Genomic DNA, 20,176 nt, shown 5'->3' with positions numbered 1-20,176 from the left:
TTTGAAAATACGAATTGGATTGACGAGTTATCATATATTAACGTCTCCGCTTTGGATCTGGGAAGTTCGTCATGTAACAATCAACTTAAGAGCAGCACGATCTACCCAACTGTCCAAGAGCAAAAAGAAACAAACAGAAAGAGGGATTTTAGAGTGCTCGATATCGAGACACCCACAAATTTAGAAAACAATCTTTGGAACACCGGGGGTTGTCCAGCAAACTCTGTCCATGAAGTTCTCTTCTGTGAAAACCTTCACCAAACCTGACCGGTCCTCGGTAAAATGGGCCCATGATTCAAAGTGGATTGGAATCATGACATCTGCGCCAATATCACGGGTAAGCTGAATAGCTTGCTTCCCATCCATCGTAATCTGAATTGGGCCAGTTGGGAATTCAAAAGTGGCATTGCCCAAGTTGAGCAGGGCGGCGGTAATATGCCATCTCTTTCCAATCTCTCGTAGTTCATCAATATAAACGGTGTCTCCAGAGAAATAGACTGCATTAGGCTTGCCAGACGAATCAAGGCCGAAGGAATCGGTCTCTAGAATGAAGCCCGTAACTTCTCCAACAGGGAAGTGCTTGCAAGGCGTACCAGTGATTCGGTACGTTTTCCCTCCAATGCAAGACGTCACGGTCTCCCAGGGGCGAAGGCCAATGACTCCCGGGCGAGGACGCAAGTTGGAGGCACCGTCCACGGTGGTAAACACCTTTCGGCCATCCAGCAGCTTACGGCCTTCCGGGTCCAAATTGTCAAGGTGATCCTCATGACTAAGAAGCACAGCATCAATAGGCGGTAGTTCATTGAGCTGAAGCGCTGGACCTTGCTTGTTGACAAGGTGAGGTGGTGGAGGAATGCTATCAAAACCGAAGGCTTTTAGGTCCATCTGTTCCCAGACCGGGGTCGTGTCATATTCCGTTCCATCAGTGGCCCCGAAAAATGGATCTGTCAGGAAGTTGACACCCTCGATGTTGAGAATGGCAGTTGCAGTGGTGATATGCGTGATTGTAAGAGTTGGTTTGGGGGTAGCTGCCATAATTGCGGCAGGGGAGAAATTAGGGAATGGCAAGTCTTTGCTAGAGGTAAACCTGGAGCAGATGAGGATGGAAGATCTCCTGGCGTTAAATATGTTCTTGTGCTGGAGAGATTAGAAATACTGTTACTACTAGATGTGATACGGTTCGGCTCATCCCACTCGACACTTGATGAGAAACTTCATTTTGCAGACCCAGAAGCAGAACATTATTAGTTAATATTACGTCGTGGTTTAACAATCATCGGGCTCAGTAAGCGGATACGGACAACGTGAGACTTTTAATTTGGCCTTTCAGCCAAATGCCCGAACATCCAATACAACCCAGCACATACTCCACAATAGTGTCCAATACATGGACGAGTTACTTCCTGGGTAAGGATTACATAGAAGCTTGGCGGAGAATCTAGCCACTCTAGGATAAGGTGCCAAGCAAAGAGCGCTACAGCGCGGGGCCGGGAAGGGGGACGAGACCCAACACACAAGCCGGGCCCTCCTGCGGGATACCGCAATTGGCTAAGTGGGATGCCGACAGAATCCGCCTACTGTAGAATGGATGACTGGGTAGTTAGTTCCAAGATCAACGGTGGTTAGTCACTTTAAAAATTAAGCTTGCTTTCTTGGCGAATAAAGCTACCCATACAGGAATTGATCGGCGTCCACCATTTTTCGTACGACTTGGTGAGGGCCCGCGGATTATTCTATCAGAGGGCAATCTTTTGGTGCATCCAGTGTATTGACTGACTATAGGGTTGCTGGTTTATTCATGGAGGTAGTCTAGTGGGATATTCATTAAATGGTTAACTGCCGTCACCAAAGATTAACCCCTCGGGTGTAGTCTTACGTATTCCTCCAAACTCAATACAACGCGCTCCTCTTTCAAGTGTAGTCTTATAATAGTGTTTAAATAGATGCTGTTCATGTATAGTGGCTTCCACACACTTACCCTTGAAACTTGTATTTGTATTACAATCTTTAGAATCCAATGAATCCAATGAATCCACGTACTTTCGTCTACATTTAGGGCGCTGAAATGAGCGTTATATGCCCAAACCTCGGATCTATCGAATATTTAAAAGCAGTATATTAGGATCTGAGGAAATGCGGTACCGTGAGAATGCAGTTGAGATACTATATTCTAGGTTCTAACATACTAGCACCCCCTGTGTCTGGGGTTTTTGCAAATTTGGGGTAAATTGATAGTTGATTGGTAGTAAATTACGTAAGGAGCGGACCGTATACCTTTCTCAACAAGCCATTGAACCAGCTCCTTGACGTATGTGACATGCAGAATGTTCTTCTGTTCGTTTGTGATCAACACCTTGTATGCAGTCTGAACAGGAAGGTTCCTAAAGATTGGGAACTCAGTCCCCAACATCGACCTTCTGCACCGGGTTCTTACTTTTGTAGCGGACCCTAACGGTCTCTACCATGGCGTCTCGGTCTGGGCACTCTTTCTCTCCTCAGTAGCAGACTGGTTGCACAGGGGATTGCATACTTCCGCCATCAACAAACAAGCATATTTTATAGCGCTTAGGATGATGATTGATAGAGGTGCTGCACTTTTGCTCCCGCGCTCCTGGGTTTCGAGCGACGGCCTCTATCATGTACAACGTTTTGGATGCTTCCAGAATGAAGATGAGAAGCCCAACCGTTGGCCAAAAGACATGCCAACAGTTGAGCAGGCCATGACTCGGGTAACGCAACCGAGCTATGCTGTCGCCGATCTCCTTGCCACATTTCGGGTCCACTTAGGACCAGAAATCAATGACCTGATTGCACTCGCAAAGGCCTGAATAGATGGTTATCAGCATCTAAACCTCAGTAGACCCTCGAACAGCAGGTGAGACCTTTGGTCCAGTGTTACCAGGGCTCGGGACTGATCCTAGAGAACATCCATTTCCTCTAGACAGACTGGGCTTCTTGAGAGAATCATTCAGTTGAATCAGCAATCATACATTGACGAATCTGTGTTCCCCGTATATATAATTTACAGCTTTTGTGTAACGATGTTTTGAAAGAACCCTACTCTGTAAGTTTGGCGAAGAAGCCCCTGCGTCTGCACTAACTGTATCCAGCATAGAGTGTTTCAACTTGGGGTTCCAGAAACAATTCCACTTTGTAAAACATGGAAGCCAATTTTGAATTTAGCTGTAGGAGGAAGGTGTTTCATCGCTCCCCATCGCTTCAGTGCACGGCTATACGGTAGCTAGCTGCCTGCCCCTGGCTCTTGGACAGATTAGGCAAGAAGAAGTATTCTAGATCTCTAATTGAGGCTTGCCACAAGTTTATTGCCCGCTTTAGTCACGCAGGATTATAAGCGAACGCTCAAGGAGTCCCGGGGTTGCATCCAACTTCATTCCCATAAGTGCTCTTAAACCCCGCACCGCACTTGACCATCTTCATTCTCGCCTCAATGCGATGGGTAAATGGAGGAAATTCGTCGGCCCGCTAGTTCCGCTCGTTCTGGGTATGGAAACATGTCGTCTTAGGCAGTGTGGCTCCTTGTACGCTCCGAATGGCGCGCCTGCGAAGTGGAGCCATAGATCGCAGGATCTTTCCCCAGCTCTTCCGGGTCCCCGATGGATAATGTAGAAACAGAAACAGTCCTTTTTGCTCTAAGGAACTGCCCACATGAACTCAGGGCATGGGGTGGGACCTGTGGGGGAAACGATACAAAAGGACCGTAGTGCATCCCTGAGTGATGCCCGTCGCGATCATCTGGTACTCCCTAGGATCATAGACCGGAATCCGAGCTCGTTGTCATAAGGAGAATCACTGATTTTTCGTTCCTCACTGCCCTTGTGGCCAGTACGGCTGCACAAGAGGTCAGAGTCAGTGAGGAACCACTTCGAGCCAGCATCTCGCGTTCGCGTCAGTAGGCTGACTTGGAGGGTGGACGTTTAAATAGTGCTGCTCGGTGACTCCATTACTGATATCACCTGCTGGAGACCCCTGGTGTGGGACCAAATCACAGCAGCCGGGTTGGCGGGTAGTGTCGACTTCGTCGGCACCATGAACATCCTCCAAGCTAAGTGCTCGAGGCCGCCAGATTTTGATCCAAACCATGAGGACCACTCGGGCTGGCAGGCGTATGATATTGCCAAGAAGAACATCGTGGGCTGCGTTCAGAACACCAAGCCCGATATCGTTCAATTCATGCTCGACACCAACGACGTCAACATCGGCAAGCGGGATGTCGAGAGCATCATCGGCTCTTACACAACCATGCTCGACGCCATGCATGTCGCGAATCCCAGGGTCAAGGTCATCGTAAGTTGTTCCTCCCTGCTTATCGTACGATTGTTCTTCATCTTCCTGATCAAATGCCGACGCAAATATTCCTAGGTGGATAAGTTGATCCCGACAAGCTGGAGTGACCCGACTATTGAGGCCCTCAACAACGCCATTCCGGGCTGGGTACAGCAGCGAACAACAGGGGAGTCTCCTGTTGTCATTGCCGACTGTTCACGGGCTGCCGGCTTCACCAACGCTATGCTGCAGGACGATGGTGTCCATCCTAATAGCCAGGGTGATCAGTTCCTCGCAGGGCGGATCGGCCCCAAGCTGATACAGCTCATCAACAACGTCCGAGTTAGCACCAAATAACCGGCCGGCGACAGCAAACTGGAGGACAGTTAAGATGCCTTGGATGCCGTACGCAGCCTTCCTAGCAGATATGGGACAAGATCCTAACAAGCCCCGGGAGAGGCAAGGTTTTAGCGAGTGATACAATTCCAATTGAAATGTCGGGAACGGGGGTGTGAGAATAGCAGCGGGAAGGTATGTAAGATTCGTCTAATGTCATACTATGGGATCACAGCCATGCGGCTGCATAGATCACGAGATGGGTGTGATCCAGTGCTAAGGCAGTTGACAGCCCTATCCAAACATTCACGAAAAGAAAGTCCTCTACACTGCAGTAAATGCCTGAGAGACTCGCCATGCTTCGATTTAGCGCGAAGAATCATGTCTTTCACGACTCCTTGAAATTGGCCAAGAAGAAATGAAATATTTTCCAAGTAAAATTTAAGGAAGCATGACGGTGAAAAATAGTATCCTTGGCCCAAGAACCCTCTTGATCAGGGGTGGCGTGGTCGCGGTGTAAGCCTGAAAGGTTGTATAGAGCCTCAATCCGGGCAAACTAGAGGTCCGTGTCACTGGTATTGGCAAATTCAAATTTGACTGCAACTACTAAGCAGTGTCCGTGCCCTCTTGACGAACCACGTTCCTCTCAGATATTGTACTATCTGTTGGAATTGAAGAGAGATATGTTGACTAAGCGAAACTCGATTGAAAAGCAGGTTATCTCTCGGATAAGCAGACTGCCATAACTTACAAAGTTGCTTGTGCTTAGTTATTTTTGCAATTCAAAATTATTTCCGTCCAATGGGCTGCCATGAAGTACTCGAAATACGGTATTACTCACTTCAGACAACTTTTGCAGCGGCACTGTAGGTGGTAAATTATATAATCGAGGACTGTAGTAACGTACTTCACATGCTGAGCAAGCACTTAATTATGCCTGCAAGGTCAATTATTACCACTCAATCGTTAGCGCTATAAAGGGTGCCTCAGAGAAGTAACTACGACTTAGATCCCCAACCAATGTTATGCGTGAACATCGATAAAGTCTCATGTGGTGGCGGCACGACCCGTGGACTCCAATTCGATTGACTAACCCCACCAGGGAATAGCTATTATATGTGTGATACCTGGTTATGTTTTGACACAGTGATACCAATGGCATAAGACATTAGCCAAGCTCGGCTAATTTTTCCCTCCTGTCACTGAGACGGGGTGCTACGTCGCCTCATGCAGTAAGATGCATGATGGATACTCCAGCCCTCCTAACTATAGAGACCTTCAGATGACAGCGCTAGTTAGCGGTCCGTGTCACTGGGAGCGGAAGCCTTCGGCAACTGTTCATCTCATTCTTATACCGAGCAATTTGAAAAGCTTGCCCGCACCAGAAGAAAATTAGATTTCTAATACCTCAAACCCTTAACTAGTCGACGGCAAAACATGTCCTCCGAAGAACAACCCACATACTGGGTCCTGCTTGTCGGGATTAACTATTATACCCAGGGCAAGGCTCATGATCGTCCACTGCGCGGCGCAGTTCCCGACATCGAAGATGTAGAACAGATGCTTCAGTCTTATCTCGAAGGGAAACGGCTTGACATCACCAAGATTACTGCTAGAACCCCAGACCCCTCGCACGAAGACACAGTGGTATTGCTTCCTGACTACGAAACCATTGTGGAAAAAGTCTTCTGTCGCATTCAAGCTGAGGCGAAATCAGGCGACTTTTTCTATTTCCACTTTTCCGGCCACGGTGGCCGACAAGCCCGTAAGACAGAGCCTGGATCTTGGGCTGGAGGCGCATGGTACGAAGTTCTGATACTCGACGGCGACCGGAATCTGCCAGACTTTGAACTCGGAGCGCTTCTTGACAATATAGCCAGTCGAGGCGTAACCATATTCGCTATTCTTGATTGTTGCCATAGCGGAGGGGCAGATAGATCTGATGAGGATGATGGAATGCGCGGACTCGACGAGGTACTACCTGCCAACGCAAACATAGACATCCTTGCAGAATCATTATTTCAAGATGAAAATCAGCATTATGAGTCCACCGACGAGGCTGCTAGCCGAGATGTATCAACTAAAGGCTCACATTGGTTCCGGGCAAGGGACTACACCCTCCTAACCGCGTGCCATCCTGGAGAAAAGGCGAGAGAGGTACAAGACCAAGGACGTTGGAGGGGAGTCCTAACGAGCGGAATGCTACGCGCCTTTGGTCAACTCACTGCTGCTGGCGGTCTCCCTACCTACAGGGTCCTGTATGAGATCGTTCGAACGGGCATGATAAAAGAAGGGTACGAACAGCGCTGCATGCTCCATGGACAGGGAGACCGGTTTCTATTTGGTCGGCAGACTATTGAATCGGTCCGAGTCGGCACTGTGAGAAATGTTGGAAGGAATGTACTGCAGATTGATATGGGTGAGATTCACGGCGTTTCTCGTGGGGACGAGTATGAGATTTATCCATCCGGTGCAATGATTGGGGAAAACCTCAATAGCAACAACCGGCTTGCGAAGATCAAAATCAGTCGGGTTGAGGCCACTCAGTCCTATGCACCGCGACCGAAAGATATCAGGTCCATCAAGGTAGGCTGTATTATTAAACTAGTTCGGCCCGTCATACGGCTGCCTTTATATGTCAAAGTGCTGGATGAGAAGCTGCTCGGCATGTTGCAAGATATGACAAGTGAGGAGCCTAGTCCATTCAATCCGACACTTCAAGCCATCACCGACACTTCCGAAGCCGCATTCCAGGTGCTTTCCAAGGACGCGAACTATGAGTTGGCAGACATGATGGGAACTTCGCTGCGACATTCTGCTCCGATTCCTGGTCATCCGATAGAAGAGGCGGTCAGAACTGTTTGCATACGCCTGCGCAGGATCGCTCGCTACCGCTTCGTGGCCGGGCTCGTGAACAAAAACTCCAAACTAAAGAAATCCTTTGCCTTCGACGTCTCCCCACGGGAGGTCTTTGACGAGGACCGCGTCACTATCACGTACCAAAATTTGACAAAGTCCTTGCAAGCCCAGGATCTCTACTTCACGCTTTTCAACCTGACGTCTCGTGGTGCGGTCCAACTCCAGGATGCGGGCACCCTGGTCGAGCCGGGTGAAAAGATTTCAGATGACGTGCCAATGGTGATTCCCCCAACTTTGGAGGATGATGAGATTGAGGATGTTCTAGTAGTAGTCGTTACCACGGAAGAGCCACATATGGAGTGCTTACAATCACCCGGGCTTCATGTCGAGGACTCAGGCAGCCGCGGTGACGAGGACGATGAAGAGCAAGCGGAAGATCTAGCCGATCTATTGGATAGTCTGGATGAGAATTCTCGAGACATACAGAATCGGGGGATTTCTAGTTGGCAGACACAGCAGGTAGTCGTGAAAACCAAGAGGCGGCCCATGATGGAGAGAGACGGAGAGCAGTATGAAGCAACGGAAGAAATAGATTAGTAGAGCAGGTAGTGAAGCTTAATTGGGCCACTGCATGAATTGAACTACTTTTCAATCCGCTGAATGTCTTCTTGCGCTCTGATCATAATTTCATTCCTCTTCGACTTCGGCCTCGGCAATGTCCCAATCCTCACAGTATTCCTCGCTATCCTCGTCTTCACTGTTGCCTCCAGGGGAGAATGCGAAACAGACAGAGTCATCATCCTCCGTGTGGTATGTGACCCATCCTTCTACATCCTCATCAACACCTTCCAAATCCGCCTGGAAAGTTTCCTCTTCATGGCTATCTTCCTCGTCACGCGATAGATTAAAGGACCTCCAGACGTTCTTTTGAGACTTGAGCTCGGGCGTTATCTTGCCGCCATGTTTCGAGATGTTGATCTTCCAATAGCATATTGAGTAGACACGTTCGCCTTTGAGCTTCATTGTGCATTTTGTGTCATCATCACTCTTCTGCTGGGCTTGGAATTCCACGTCTGCCAACCCGATCGGGTCTCCTTGAGCTGAACTTATCGGCGCTGTGAGCGAAACAGAATTTTCGTTTGCCTTTTCTCCTTCACTGGAGACACTTGCATCGAAGAAAGTTCTGACTCCCACAACGAAGCGAGGCTTCCACTTTCTGCGGACGCATCGCTCGAACCAGGCTTGCATGTACGCCCCATGCTCCTGGCCAAAGACGATCTCCTCAAAGAGCTCGTCGGGACTGTTGAGGGTGTAGACATTGCCACCTTCGATAGCGGACACATTCATGGAGGCTTTCCCGCCATGGTTATGAGAGAGGGAGACGAATTTGGTCAGCAGTATGCTCAGACGGCTGTTGGAGCTACTGTTCTGCGTAATGTTGACGTTCTCGTCCGGCCGAGACGAGTGCTGCTCCGGCTGAACCTGGTATGGGGTCTGCACATCCTGGTAAGGCTGTTTCTTCTTCGGTACAAAGCTAGCGAGAGGGATCTGAGACGGGAGAAACGCCGTGTTGGTGCAGAAGAAAGTGAGTTTGTTTGGTGGAGCCATGTTCACAGTTTGAAGTATGCGGTACTATCGCACGGGTCCAAGATCGATGGAAAACTCGGTTCAAAAGCCCATTCCTTTGCGTATGAGGAGATCTATTATCGGGCAGCATCATGTCATTCCAAATTGGTCTGAATACCCCTCATCATCCATGTCCACCATATGCATCAGCATAGCGCCAATCACGCAGTCCACGAATCCGAGTCGAACACATTCGATGCATTTCTAGTTCCGGACCGTACAATAACACGTCAACTGTGCATTGTGCAGCCGCTTCTCCCTATTGTTCATAGCGGTTTTCATGAACACTTGCTACTTGGAATTTTTGGTCAAGCGTATAGTGCAAGTTTTGTCTCTCGCCCAAGATTCTATCATCAATAGTCATTCACCGGAGAAGCTGTTTCGCATCTGATCAAACGAGATAAAATGACCTCCTCCTTCGCACCGCCAGCCTCCTGCCTGTCTAGTCCAATTAAATCCAACGGTACACTTGCCCCTCAAAAGTTTTTGGATCCTTGTTTCCTCAGCTGCGGCTTCTTCGAGACGTTCTAGTTCATCAGTAGCCTCCCATAATTTGCTCTGAATGGTCTTCAATTTCTGGCTCCATTCAGCCGTCATGGTCCCTTTCGCAATCATGCGTTGCGCCTCCGACGCCTGCCGACCAAGTTCAGCCACCATCTGACGTGAGATGACAAGCTGATTTTGGCGCTGTCTGGCTGCGGCTTTGTCCAATTGAAGCTCTTCCCACACTGCATCAGAAACACCAGGGTCCCTCAGAACATCTCCGGGCACATATGGAGCCGCTAAATCATGGCTGATCCTCTTGTTGCTCGACATTGGCCCCGGCGCCGATGCCGTATCTTCGCCATTCATTGCAGGGTTAATCTCCGGCGCAGTCTGGTTGGAGTCCAAAGATTTCTGGGAGGCAGATTTGATTTCGATCATATTTGTCGACTTTGTTGTGTGTAGTTTAGGGGGTGGAGGCATCATATTCATTTGAGCGTGTTCACGAAGTGGCGGACCAGTCGACAGCCTCTCCCGTCGAGGACTCCTTGTCGTAGGAGCGCGGGTCCGTCGCTCCCTTGTCATCGTTGTGATCTGATTCATGACAATCTCTTCGGAAACGACCAATGAAGGCTGACCAGTGCGAGCACCCAGAATGCTCATGTGAATGGCACTGGCGAGAGTTTGAACATCGCGAGCATTACCCCAAGAAGGAAGCAGGGTTAGCTTCTCGAAAGAAACTTCCAGTGAGTTGCTGTATTTCTTCGAAAATTCCAACGAGCTAGTATCCAAACCGCGCAACTTAAGAGTGTGTAGAAGTAAATCAACGCAATGAGACATTGAAAGAGGGTTGAAATGGATGACCACTGGAAATCGGCTGGTAAGACCAGGGTTGATGGCCATCAGCTTGTTTATATCTGGCTCATAACCGGCGAGAATGGTAACCAATTGGTTTCGAAATCGGTCGAGGGTCAATGTATTGACTATCTCGACCATCGCTTCTCTACCAAAGGAACCTTCTCCTAGCATGTAGGCTTCGTCGATGAACAGGACACGGCCAAGTGCGGCAGTGAACACCTTTTTGGTCTTAGGTCCAGTATGGCCAACATATTCCCCGATCAGATCAGAGGCGGAATGTTCGAGAATTTCTTTTGTCGCAAGAAGCCCCATGTCGCAGAAAACCTTACCCATTTCCTTGGCTGCGCTCGTCTTTCCAGTACCTAAATTTATACCTGGTCAGCAAAATCCTGATTGATGCACCGCAACACTAACCTGGAGGACCGCAGAACAAAAAGGTGAACGGTATATTCTCGCGGGGGTCTCTATTCAGCGCGCGACTATTCATCACGACATGTTTGTAAGTTTCCAGCTTTTCTATCACAGACTCAAATCCGAAGTAGTTGCTGAAAAGGCGCCTGATGTTTCCAGTGTCACGGTCGGCTCTGTCATAGGCTTCATCAACATCGACTGGCTCGAAGGCGTCCGTATTTCCTCCACCTGAGGAGTTCGAGAGACGTTGTTGCTGTCGTAACTTCACGCGATCCAAGAGAATGTCGACTTCTCCCGCATTCCCAAAGCCTGGACGGCTTCGCGTTCTGTCGAGAGCTTCCATCATGACCTTCTTGGTGATACCACTGGCCTTGAATCCTTGCTCCTTGAGCTTCAGGTCCAGGATCTGCCCCAGCTGGTCATGTGTGTAGTTTTCAAAGACAAAAGCAGACGCAAGTGGAAATCTTCGCGCAAGGGCCGGGTTGGTCTCATTCAACATCGACTCCATTCGCTCGCGATAACCCAAAAGAAGTACGGCACGATCCTCCGTTCCGGTGCTTTGAACGTCCGCGACAATAGTGTCGATGACCGCGCCTCTAAAAGAGTCCGCCGACTCGAGGTGTCTGCCACCTGTGGAGCTTCCTGCCAAACCATATGCCTCATCGATGATTAGAACTTTGCCCTTGGCCGAGTCAAGAATCGACTTCGTATTCTGCTCCGAGTGACCAATGGCGCTCCCGACGAAGTCAGATGGAGATTTAACAATGACGTCTCCTTTGCTCAGCAGCCCTATCTCCGTCAAGATCTGGCCATAGAGCTTCGCAACTGTTGTTTTCCCTGTACTCTCATATTAGACGTGGGCTTGCTTGAAGAATGCAAAGCATACCTGTTCCCGGATTTCCAATGAACAATTTGTTTAAAGAACACTCCACTAGCGGTTTCTCGGCAAGGTCTCTTTCATAATTGATTTGGAGACGGTAAATGAGAGCCTTTATTGTGTCTTTGACTGCCTGAAGACCGATCATGTCATTTAACTTCTTCCAAGCTTTGCTGTTGTCAAAAATGCTGGTTGGCGGTGGTCCAAGGAGATCTTCTTGGGTCAGAAAATGGTCATCAGTAAGTTTGCCGCTCTTCTCTTCGAGGAATAGACGATTAGCTTGTCTTGTGAGTATGCGCGTGACCGCGTTCTGGACCTCACGAGCGTTTCCAAACCCATCTTTGCCCCTTCCGCGGCCGATTCGTCTTGCGACGATGCGCAGAAAAACGCCGTAGTTACCATCTTCGATCTCCAGGGGGTGCCTCTTGAACCTGGACTTCAGACACTGGATTAAAATTCGATGCAGCTCATAATCCTCGTAGTCGGGGAAGCGAATGGTGTTCGGGATCGTAGTTGAATATGCGGCATGCTGGGCTGGGAGATCCTCCATTCGCTTGCCATAACCGGTAAAAACAATGACAGCAGTCCCTCTCAAACGCTTCATCGTTGAGAAGAGCAACTCGAGTTTTAGACTTTGGTTTGATGAGTTCGAGCCGTGCCAAACAAGATCTTGTGCCCCTTCCACCAGCAGAACTCCACCCCACTCAAGCCGGGACCCAATTCTGTCGATTTCCAAGGGCCCGTTGGAGATCAGTTCTGCTGCTGTTGTCTTTTCGAAATCACTGTTCGTGATTACCCTAATCTCTAATAAGAACTTGGCGTATATCTCAGCCACTGTGGTCTTCCCTGTACTTTCATATGAGACTCAAGTTTCCTAGGAGATATATGGTTCATACCAGTTCCAGGGTTCCCGATAAACGTCGTGTTAAAATTATCTTCTGACCATCGGACTTTCTGTCTCTTTGCAACCTCAACAAATGTGTTGATTTCCAAAAGTCTGGCTTTCGCTGTTTCCAGGCCAACCTTGCGCATCAAGCCCTCCAAAGCTTTATTCGACAACTTCCAATTGGTCTTCTGCCACTCCCAGGCCTCCTTAGATTTGGATGTTGGTCGGTGCCAGGGAAAGGATGGAGGAAGGTCGTCGGGATACTCTTCTGGGCTTATTGTGACGTGGCTGTCAGCTGGAGATAGCGGAGGTGAGCTCCTCGGACTCCCATAGCTTCTTCGACGAACTGGAGAAGAAAAGCCAGAAACAGATCTTGCAGAATTCCGACCTGTATGAGGGTCATCCGAGTGCGAGTCGCTTCCACGGTCTTCTGGTTTGTCCGTTCCATCGTCCGTTGTCTCGTTCCCTTCTCCGCTTGCTTCTCCAATTGGAGGTTCATCTATGTTTTTGTTCGAAGTTTCTGCCGCTCCGTCTGCTGAAGGCTCTGACCTATTGTCATCTTCCTCTTTATCTGTACTTTGGCCGGTCGCTTCATCTGGCGAGGTATGCTGGGGTATTATTCCGCCTTGCATCTCGTCCAAATTCGCCTCGATACCGCAGCTGAGAGTCATATTGTTGCATGTCTTTGAGGACGCCTTCAAAATAATATTTGGGGGGCGGCAGGGTAATTTGTTTCCTTATATAATCTAGTGCCATTTTGTAAAAGAGCGAATTTTGAGCCGCCAGATTGGATTCTTGCTTCGCTTCCAGCGTAGACCATCATCACGGATGTGACCGGTAAGATGAACTTGCATGAGCCGGCCAGCTGGCATCGCGCCGCGGAAGCAGAGCAAAAAGCCACTCGGATACTATCGGATATCTAGAGGCGCCACGCAGTGTCCATGTGCTAGCCTGCCTTCGATGAAGAAGCATTGGCCTAGCCCTTTTGCCTATTCTTACTGCGTTTGAGTCTTCTGACGGCGGAACGCAGAAATTGTCCTGTAATTATCCTAGCAAGTCCTTAAATCTACCGTTGTAATGAGGGGTAGCCCGCATCCTTGGCCATGGAATACAATTTTGAATGGCAGAGACCTGAATTCGACTGGACTGAACCAGCACAAAGCGTATTCCGGAGAATCCCCAACGGTCTCCTCAGTATCGGAAGTCTAGGAAGCGAGAAGGAAATCTTAGGTCTAATCAGTGTATATCAACATCTTCTATGTGACGATGATTATGAGCTGTCTATTTATCTGTATTGTGCGCTCGGGATTCGATTCAAATGGGTGGCATGTCTCGAGCGAGCGCAATTGATTGCCGCGGACTGGCTGATGATCACCGAGGTCGAGCATCCTGATTATCATCACCGACTGGAACTTTCTCAGCTGACATCCTTCGTTGCGAATGACCGCCGGCAAGCTCAAGCTGAGTATGTGCGCGCTTGATCTGGTTCAGTTGCTTTTAAAATAACCTATGGACAGGGAGCCCTTTCTGGATGAGCGCTTCGATGAAGCAGATCGTCTCCAAGAGGAAGCTAAAGCGCTGGTGGAACTATTCCATCGAAATCACGATGTCCCGGTTCTTCGAGATGCAGTCGATATGCTGATAGATGCCTGTGAATATGGCAACCGTCGTCATCCATTGCTAAGACTAATACTCCAAGACCTTGACCGCGCAAGCAGCGAATACTTCGAATATACCGGAGAGCATCCAGGCCTCGACACTATCATCAACGTGCTCAGGGCTTCGGGACAGCAGTTCCCGAAGGACAACCTCGATCGAGCGTGGTACCTGAACACCCTTGGTATGGCTCATGCTGATCGATATAGAATCCTGAATAGACCTGAAGACATTGACGAAGCAATTCGATTAACACAGTTGGCTGTGGATCACCGGCCACTGCACGTTCAGCATAAAAAGATGGTTATCAACTTGGTCACGCAGCGGCATCTTCGATACAAAAGTCTTGGTCGGCCAGAGGATCTGGAATACGCAGTTACAATAGTCAGAGCTGCGGTCTTGGATTGTTTACAAGATGACTCCGCAAGGAAACAGCTTCTCACCGCCGCATCGATCGTTCTTCTCGAAGATTTTAGACGCACGTCGAAACAGGAACAATTGTTAGATGCCATTACCTGCTCAGAGGAAGCAATCGATGCCACCGAGAACGAGGATCCAGAGCTCTCCTATCTGGAACATGACTTCTCCTTCCTCCTCCTGGAAAAATACCACGCCTACAACGATCCAGACGATCTCGACCGTGCAATCGACATGATGAATGATTCTATTCTCCGAGCAAGAAACGATGACCCGTTCAAACCTATTGCAAAATATGGACTGGCCTCCTTGCTCCATATTCGATCGGAGCGAAATGGAAACGATGCGGACCTCACATTAGCGACTCGGCTAGGCGAAGAGGCCCTGTATTTACTGGAAGATGACAACTACCGACGATCACACTGTCTAGGGATGCTTGCCAGCTGCCATGGAACAATTTGGCGACGCAGAGGCGACCCGTTTCTCCTCGGACTAGCTATCGAACTTGCTACCGAGTGTGTAGAGACTATAAAAACGAAAGATTGGACGAGGGCATCCGCATTAAATACGCTCGGGTGGTGGCTGGGCCAGCGTTTTGAGTCACTCGGCGCAATGGACGATCTGGACAAAGCAATCGAGGTTTCTGAAAAAGCTGTTAGTCTGGGGAAGGTCTCCAGTGGCCATTCCAACAATACCGCCCTGTTCTTCAACCTCGGAAATCTGCTCGTAAAACGCTGGCGGCGGACAAAGGAGGAGATCGATCTCGATCGAGCGATTGACTTGGCCGAAGAAGGGCTGAAAGAAATCCCCGCAACACATTCAGAACGACCGTCATGTCTCGCAAGACAATGCGACTGGCTTTTCCTACGAGCAGACTACCGCCAGAGTAAAGTAGACAAGGACAATGCCGCGAAAATAGCCGCTGAAGCACTGCTTACGACGCCAAAAGATGCTCCGGAAAAGGCCTATCTCCTCAGTGTGCTCACTCGACAGGCCACTTCGGGCGCATCACCCGAGGCCATCAACGACGCCATCTGGCTCGGGGAGGAAGCACTGGAAGACACACCGACGGGGCATCCGGAACGAGCGATTCGACTTCAGAATCTCGGCATATTCCACGAAATCCACCACCGTCGCGAATTCAACGCAGACCATCTCGAAAAAGCCCTATCATATTACACCCAGAGCTGGCAGTGCAAGAACGGACACGTCGTCATCCGCCTCCAATCCTCCGTGAAGCGGGCCAAAATGCTCGCCGATCTTGGACGATGGCACGAAGCAGACGACGTCCTAGACGAAGCAGTGAAAACCATTCCCAACACCAGTTCCCGCGCACTAAGCAACACCGATAAGCAACACATCCTCGCCGAATTGTCCGGATTAGCCTGCATCGCCGCGGCAGTTCCCTTGGCGGCTGGTCTATCTGCGTATAAGGCGTTAAGCCAACTCGAACTCGCGCGGGGCGTAATAGCAAGCCACCTCATGGACATGCGGACGAACCTCTCACTCGTGAAAGCCCAAAGTCCCGCTCTAGCCGCGAAGTTCGAACGCCTGAAGGCCGAGTTAGATATCGCGCTGCCGTCCGTGTCTGGTTTCGCCGGCTCTGAATCTATGTACAATTCCCGCGTGAGCAAGCGAGCAAAAGCCGAGGAAGAGTTCAAGCATGTTGTCTCCGAGATCCAGGGATTGGAAGGACTATCGAATTTCCTGGCACCCCCGAGTGAAGGTGAACTCCAGCAAGCCGCCGGTAAGGGTCCTATCGTTGTGATCAATATTTCGACCTACAGATGCGATGCCTTTTTGATCGTCCAGAAAAAACCGGTTCAGGTCGTTCCGCTCGAAATCACCGAATCGGACGTCTTGCGGATGTCAAAAAAGCTCGGAACGATACAACGATCAATGACGGAGGTTTTGGAATGGCTCTGGGAGAAAATTGCCAACCCGATCCTGACAGAACTGGGTTTCACGGCGCCTCCCGTGAACGACGACTGGCCGTGTATATGGTGGATTCCCACGGGGCCACTGGCAAACTTCCCCCTCCACGCGGCGGGTATTCATACAGTCGGATCTAGGGACACGGTGCTAGACCGGGCAATCTCGTCGTACACTTCTTCTATCAAATCTCTCCGGCACGGGCGCGAGAATCAGGCGATGAGTTCCCGAACCAGTAATGCCGAGACATCGCCGTCCTCGGAGTCGGAAGCAAAGAATCCCAAGTTAAGCGCAATTCTAGTCGCTATGGAAAAAACTCCAAAAGGTCCAGGCCTCCGGCTCAGATCCCTCCGCTTCGCCAGGCAAGAAGTCAAGATACTCCGCGACCTCTGCCCGTCAATGGATCTTCACCCCCTCGAGCCGGAACGACGGCGCGAGAGCGTCCTATCGTCCATAAAAACATGCCGGGTCTTCCACTTTGCCGGACACGGGGTATCAGACCCGACAGAGCCGGCGCAGGGAAGCTTGCTGTTGGAGGATTGGGTGCAAAGCCGCTTAACCGTGGCGCATTTTCGGGATTTCCATCTCGACTCCGGGGGGAGTCCTCCTTTCCTGGCGTATCTCTCTGCGTGCAGTACCGGGTCTACAGCGGGGAAACTCGTTGATGAGAGTATTAATCTTGTGAGCGCGTGTCACTTGGCTGGGTTCTCGCATGTTATCGGGACACTGTGGAAGGTCTCGGATAAGTTGTGCGTTGAGGTTGCGAGGAGGGTGTATGAAAGGTGTCGGGACGAGGGTCTTGTGGATGAAGCTGTGAGCCGAGGCCTTCATTTTGCTTTGAGGGAGCTTCGTGATATAGCTGTTAGAGACCAATATCACGGTCGAAGGGATAAGGAGAGTGGCAGCGAGAGTGGCAGTGAAATATCCGGCAGTCTTGATATAGATGGGCGGGATATCGGTGGCCTGCAGAATTCGTCGAACCATTTCTTTTGGGTTCCTTACGTCCATTTTGGAGGTTGAGTTTGAATCAGATTGGTAGCTTGGAAATGCAATCCCGTCCCAAAATTGACCAAAACATACGCTCATATACCAAAAGTTTCTTCACACCCTCGATTTTGTAATCGCCCGCCTATTTGAATAGGTTAGCCTTATGCCTTTCATAAAGATACGGGGATGACTTTCACGCATTCTTAATAGTGCCGGCTAGGGATCGTATCTCTACTATAAGCTCTCTCTTTTCTCGTTTTAATAATAGGATTTCCGGCTACACACTTCGAGTGACTAGTAGATAGGCCAGATGCAATTTCCAGATGAGCAAGAAGGTTCAACAACAAAACCATCCTCCCCCAAGTGCCAAGGTAAACTCGCTCAAGTACGGACCGGTATGGATGTAGTCCACGGGGCAACTGCAGTGCCACTATTGATGGGACTCGCCGCCCCACGCTTAGGATAGCTTAAAATCTGCTGGATAAGCGGATCGAAAAGGAACACAACAACAATAATAGCGGCTCTGAGCGAGGCGGGAGTTCGGCCTCTGTGGCGGGATATAACCCTGAGCGATCCAAGCGGGCCGCGACTTACGTTATTGAACTCTCGTATGCTGGAAAGCTGACGGCGGTCTCGACCTTGGAGTCATAGCCACTTTAGCTGTCCAACAGCCTCTCCTAGTACGAACACCATAGAAGACCTGCACCCAGTTGCCAATATCGAAACAATTGTGTTGAGTGATAAATAGTACGCCCACTCTGGTCGATCTTTGTTGTCGTAGGCTCCTAAAACAGCACAGATACCGATGAAACAGGCGAAACTGAGTCCCATGATGATAATATTCAAGTAGCCAGAAGTCCAGAAAGACAATTCCTTTGTCAGGCTTTTGTTCCTGTGCCGTGTGAGTCAATTCCTTCGAATTGTGAGCACTATTCAAAAACCGGTATTCCGAATATTGAGGTTCGTAGAGCGTGGAACCAATCGCTAAAAGACACATCGCGTTGCTGGCGTCTAGGCAGAAGTCTTAATTTAGAGCCTTGCTCGTGAAGAGGAGCCTTGATCGTGAAAAGGTAGAGGAATTTCAGTCAAGATGGACATACGTTGGATCTGGCTGTGAGCCCTGGATAATGACTGTAAATCTAGGTCTTGAGACTCGCCATACTTCGATTTAGACAGAAAAGAATTATGTCTTTTACGACTCCTTGAAATTAGGCAAGAAGAAATGGAATATCTTGCAAGTGGAATTCAAGGAAGCATGACGGTGAGATAGTATTCTTGGCCCAAGAACCCTTTTGATCGGGGGTGGTGGAGTTGCGGTGTAAGTCCAAAAGGTAGTATAGAGCCTCAACCCAGGCAAACTAGAGGTCCGTGCAACTGGTCATTGGTAAATTCAAACTTGGCCTGTAGGTTTGGAGGGCTGCGCTTTGATTCATGTATGTGAGGCGGTATGTATATTGAGTGGGGATTCTTTAAAGAACCCGTCTATATCTCTATACTTTAATTCTCCTAAAAACTTTGATAGCTACGCTTATAAAGTTACCAGTTGTCTTAGTTGCGTAAGAAGGATTTTAGGTCTAAGTAAGACCTTCTTACTCCCTTTCTAATAACTTATAGGATCAAGTACGTGCGAATACGCTAGTCTTGTTTCGTAAACGGCGGTGTAAACTCAACTATATATAACAGAGCTGCACAGAACAGCTCGCAGCGTTGATCTCTTCAACCTCAAAAATTAGAGAGTATCTCTGGTATTTCCCTTTGTCAGCGCATTCAACGGTATCAGAGGTTATTGTGTTAATAATGGAAGACTCGAAGCAACATCTTCGCGATCATCTCATAGGTCATATTCCAGATATCATGAAAGGCCTCCTTCAGGAAGTTGGTTCAACTCCAATTCGAATACTTGGTGACACTCCCAACAAAGCTCTGGACTCCGAAGATTATTTGGAATCTATACGCCCATTTGTGTCAAAGGTTGAGGATTCCCTTCGTCAACATCGCCCAGACTGCCAGACATGCTTCCTCGCTGTAGCCATATACCCCGGGCGTCACTCCTATTTCGTGGTAGACTTTAACAATGCCCGTTATGACTATGATACTGCACAACACGACAAGAGTCGGGTACCTGCCTACGTTCTTCGACTATCTCTGAAAAACCCTAGGATCTACAGGAAGGAGCCCCTAGACAAGACGCTGGCTGAAAAGCTTGCAGAGTTGCACAATTCGCATGGCCGAGAACCGTTGCCTTTATTTGATGATCACAACCAGAGGCGTTGTTATGCGAGTCCCCGCAGCATTGAGCATATTCTGGGTTAATACATGTCGCGTGGTTCCTCGGTTTGGTGTGGGTATTCGGCTCATACATCGTTTTCTCTGATACTGAAGTGTCAGCCTTTTGGTTTCTATTGGCCTGTCACGAACAGTAGGCTACTATAAGCTTTTTGGGACCAACGTGACACACTGGGAAAAAACCACATGAATGGTCCGAGAAACGGTCGGGGCTAAAAATCCATCGCTTTAGACGAGAAGTCTTGGATAGAGCCCTCACTGGAGAGTGCGTTTCATAG

General features: G+C 49.3%; 7 protein-coding genes across 7 annotated transcripts; 4 read left to right on the top strand and 3 right to left on the bottom strand.

Moving 5' to 3' along the window:
• Positions 1–180: 180 nt before the first annotated feature.
• On the bottom strand, positions 181–1,035 carry PENARI_c034G04580 (MBL fold metallo-hydrolase; the record flags this gene model as incomplete). Its single annotated transcript, XM_022636703.1, has 1 exon — positions 181–1,035. The coding sequence occupies one exon, from the start codon at positions 1,033–1,035 to the stop codon at positions 181–183; it is 855 nt and encodes a 284-aa protein (XP_022483449.1).
• Positions 1,036–3,666: 2,631 nt separating this feature from the next.
• On the top strand, positions 3,667–4,641 carry PENARI_c034G07058 (SGNH/GDSL hydrolase family protein; the record flags this gene model as incomplete). The annotated part of the gene is made up of 4 exons (XM_022636722.1): positions 3,667–3,684; positions 3,768–3,906; positions 3,944–4,305; positions 4,381–4,641. The coding sequence occupies 4 exons, from the start codon at positions 3,667–3,669 to the stop codon at positions 4,639–4,641; spliced, it is 780 nt and encodes a 259-aa protein (XP_022483423.1).
• A 1,416-nt stretch (positions 4,642–6,057) lies between these two features.
• Positions 6,058–8,071, top strand: PENARI_c034G09889 (uncharacterized protein; the record flags this gene model as incomplete). Its single annotated transcript, XM_022636740.1, has 2 exons — positions 6,058–7,998; positions 8,066–8,071. 2 exons carry the CDS (start codon positions 6,058–6,060, stop codon positions 8,069–8,071), a joined length of 1,947 nt encoding a protein of 648 aa, XP_022483426.1.
• A 95-nt stretch (positions 8,072–8,166) lies between these two features.
• PENARI_c034G11923 (uncharacterized protein) lies at positions 8,167–9,087 on the bottom strand (the record flags this gene model as incomplete). Its single annotated transcript, XM_022636748.1, has 1 exon — positions 8,167–9,087. One exon carries the CDS (start codon positions 9,085–9,087, stop codon positions 8,167–8,169), a length of 921 nt encoding a protein of 306 aa, XP_022483457.1.
• A 378-nt stretch (positions 9,088–9,465) lies between these two features.
• On the bottom strand, positions 9,466–13,291 carry GbpA (the record flags this gene model as incomplete). The annotated part of the gene is made up of 4 exons (XM_022636714.1): positions 9,466–10,808; positions 10,861–11,694; positions 11,744–12,580; positions 12,631–13,291. 4 exons carry the CDS (start codon positions 13,289–13,291, stop codon positions 9,466–9,468), a joined length of 3,675 nt encoding a protein of 1,224 aa, XP_022483400.1.
• Positions 13,292–13,723: 432 nt separating this feature from the next.
• On the top strand, positions 13,724–17,645 carry PENARI_c034G03542 (CHAT domain-containing tetratricopeptide repeat protein; the record flags this gene model as incomplete). The annotated part of the gene is made up of 2 exons (XM_022636699.1): positions 13,724–14,085; positions 14,138–17,645. The coding sequence occupies 2 exons, from the start codon at positions 13,724–13,726 to the stop codon at positions 17,643–17,645; spliced, it is 3,870 nt and encodes a 1,289-aa protein (XP_022483432.1).
• Positions 17,646–19,409: 1,764 nt separating this feature from the next.
• PENARI_c034G01053 (uncharacterized protein) lies at positions 19,410–19,925 on the top strand (the record flags this gene model as incomplete). Its single annotated transcript, XM_022636683.1, has 1 exon — positions 19,410–19,925. The coding sequence occupies one exon, from the start codon at positions 19,410–19,412 to the stop codon at positions 19,923–19,925; it is 516 nt and encodes a 171-aa protein (XP_022483395.1).
• Positions 19,926–20,176: the final 251 nt, after the last annotated feature.

Source organism: Penicillium arizonense, assembly GCF_001773325.1.
Source record: "Penicillium arizonense strain CBS 141311 chromosome Unknown PENARI_contig034, whole genome shotgun sequence".
Taxonomy (NCBI): domain Eukaryota; kingdom Fungi; phylum Ascomycota; class Eurotiomycetes; order Eurotiales; family Aspergillaceae; genus Penicillium; species Penicillium arizonense.
Note: the sequence above shows the minus strand (reverse complement) of the source record. Positions and strands in the feature narration are given on the sequence as shown.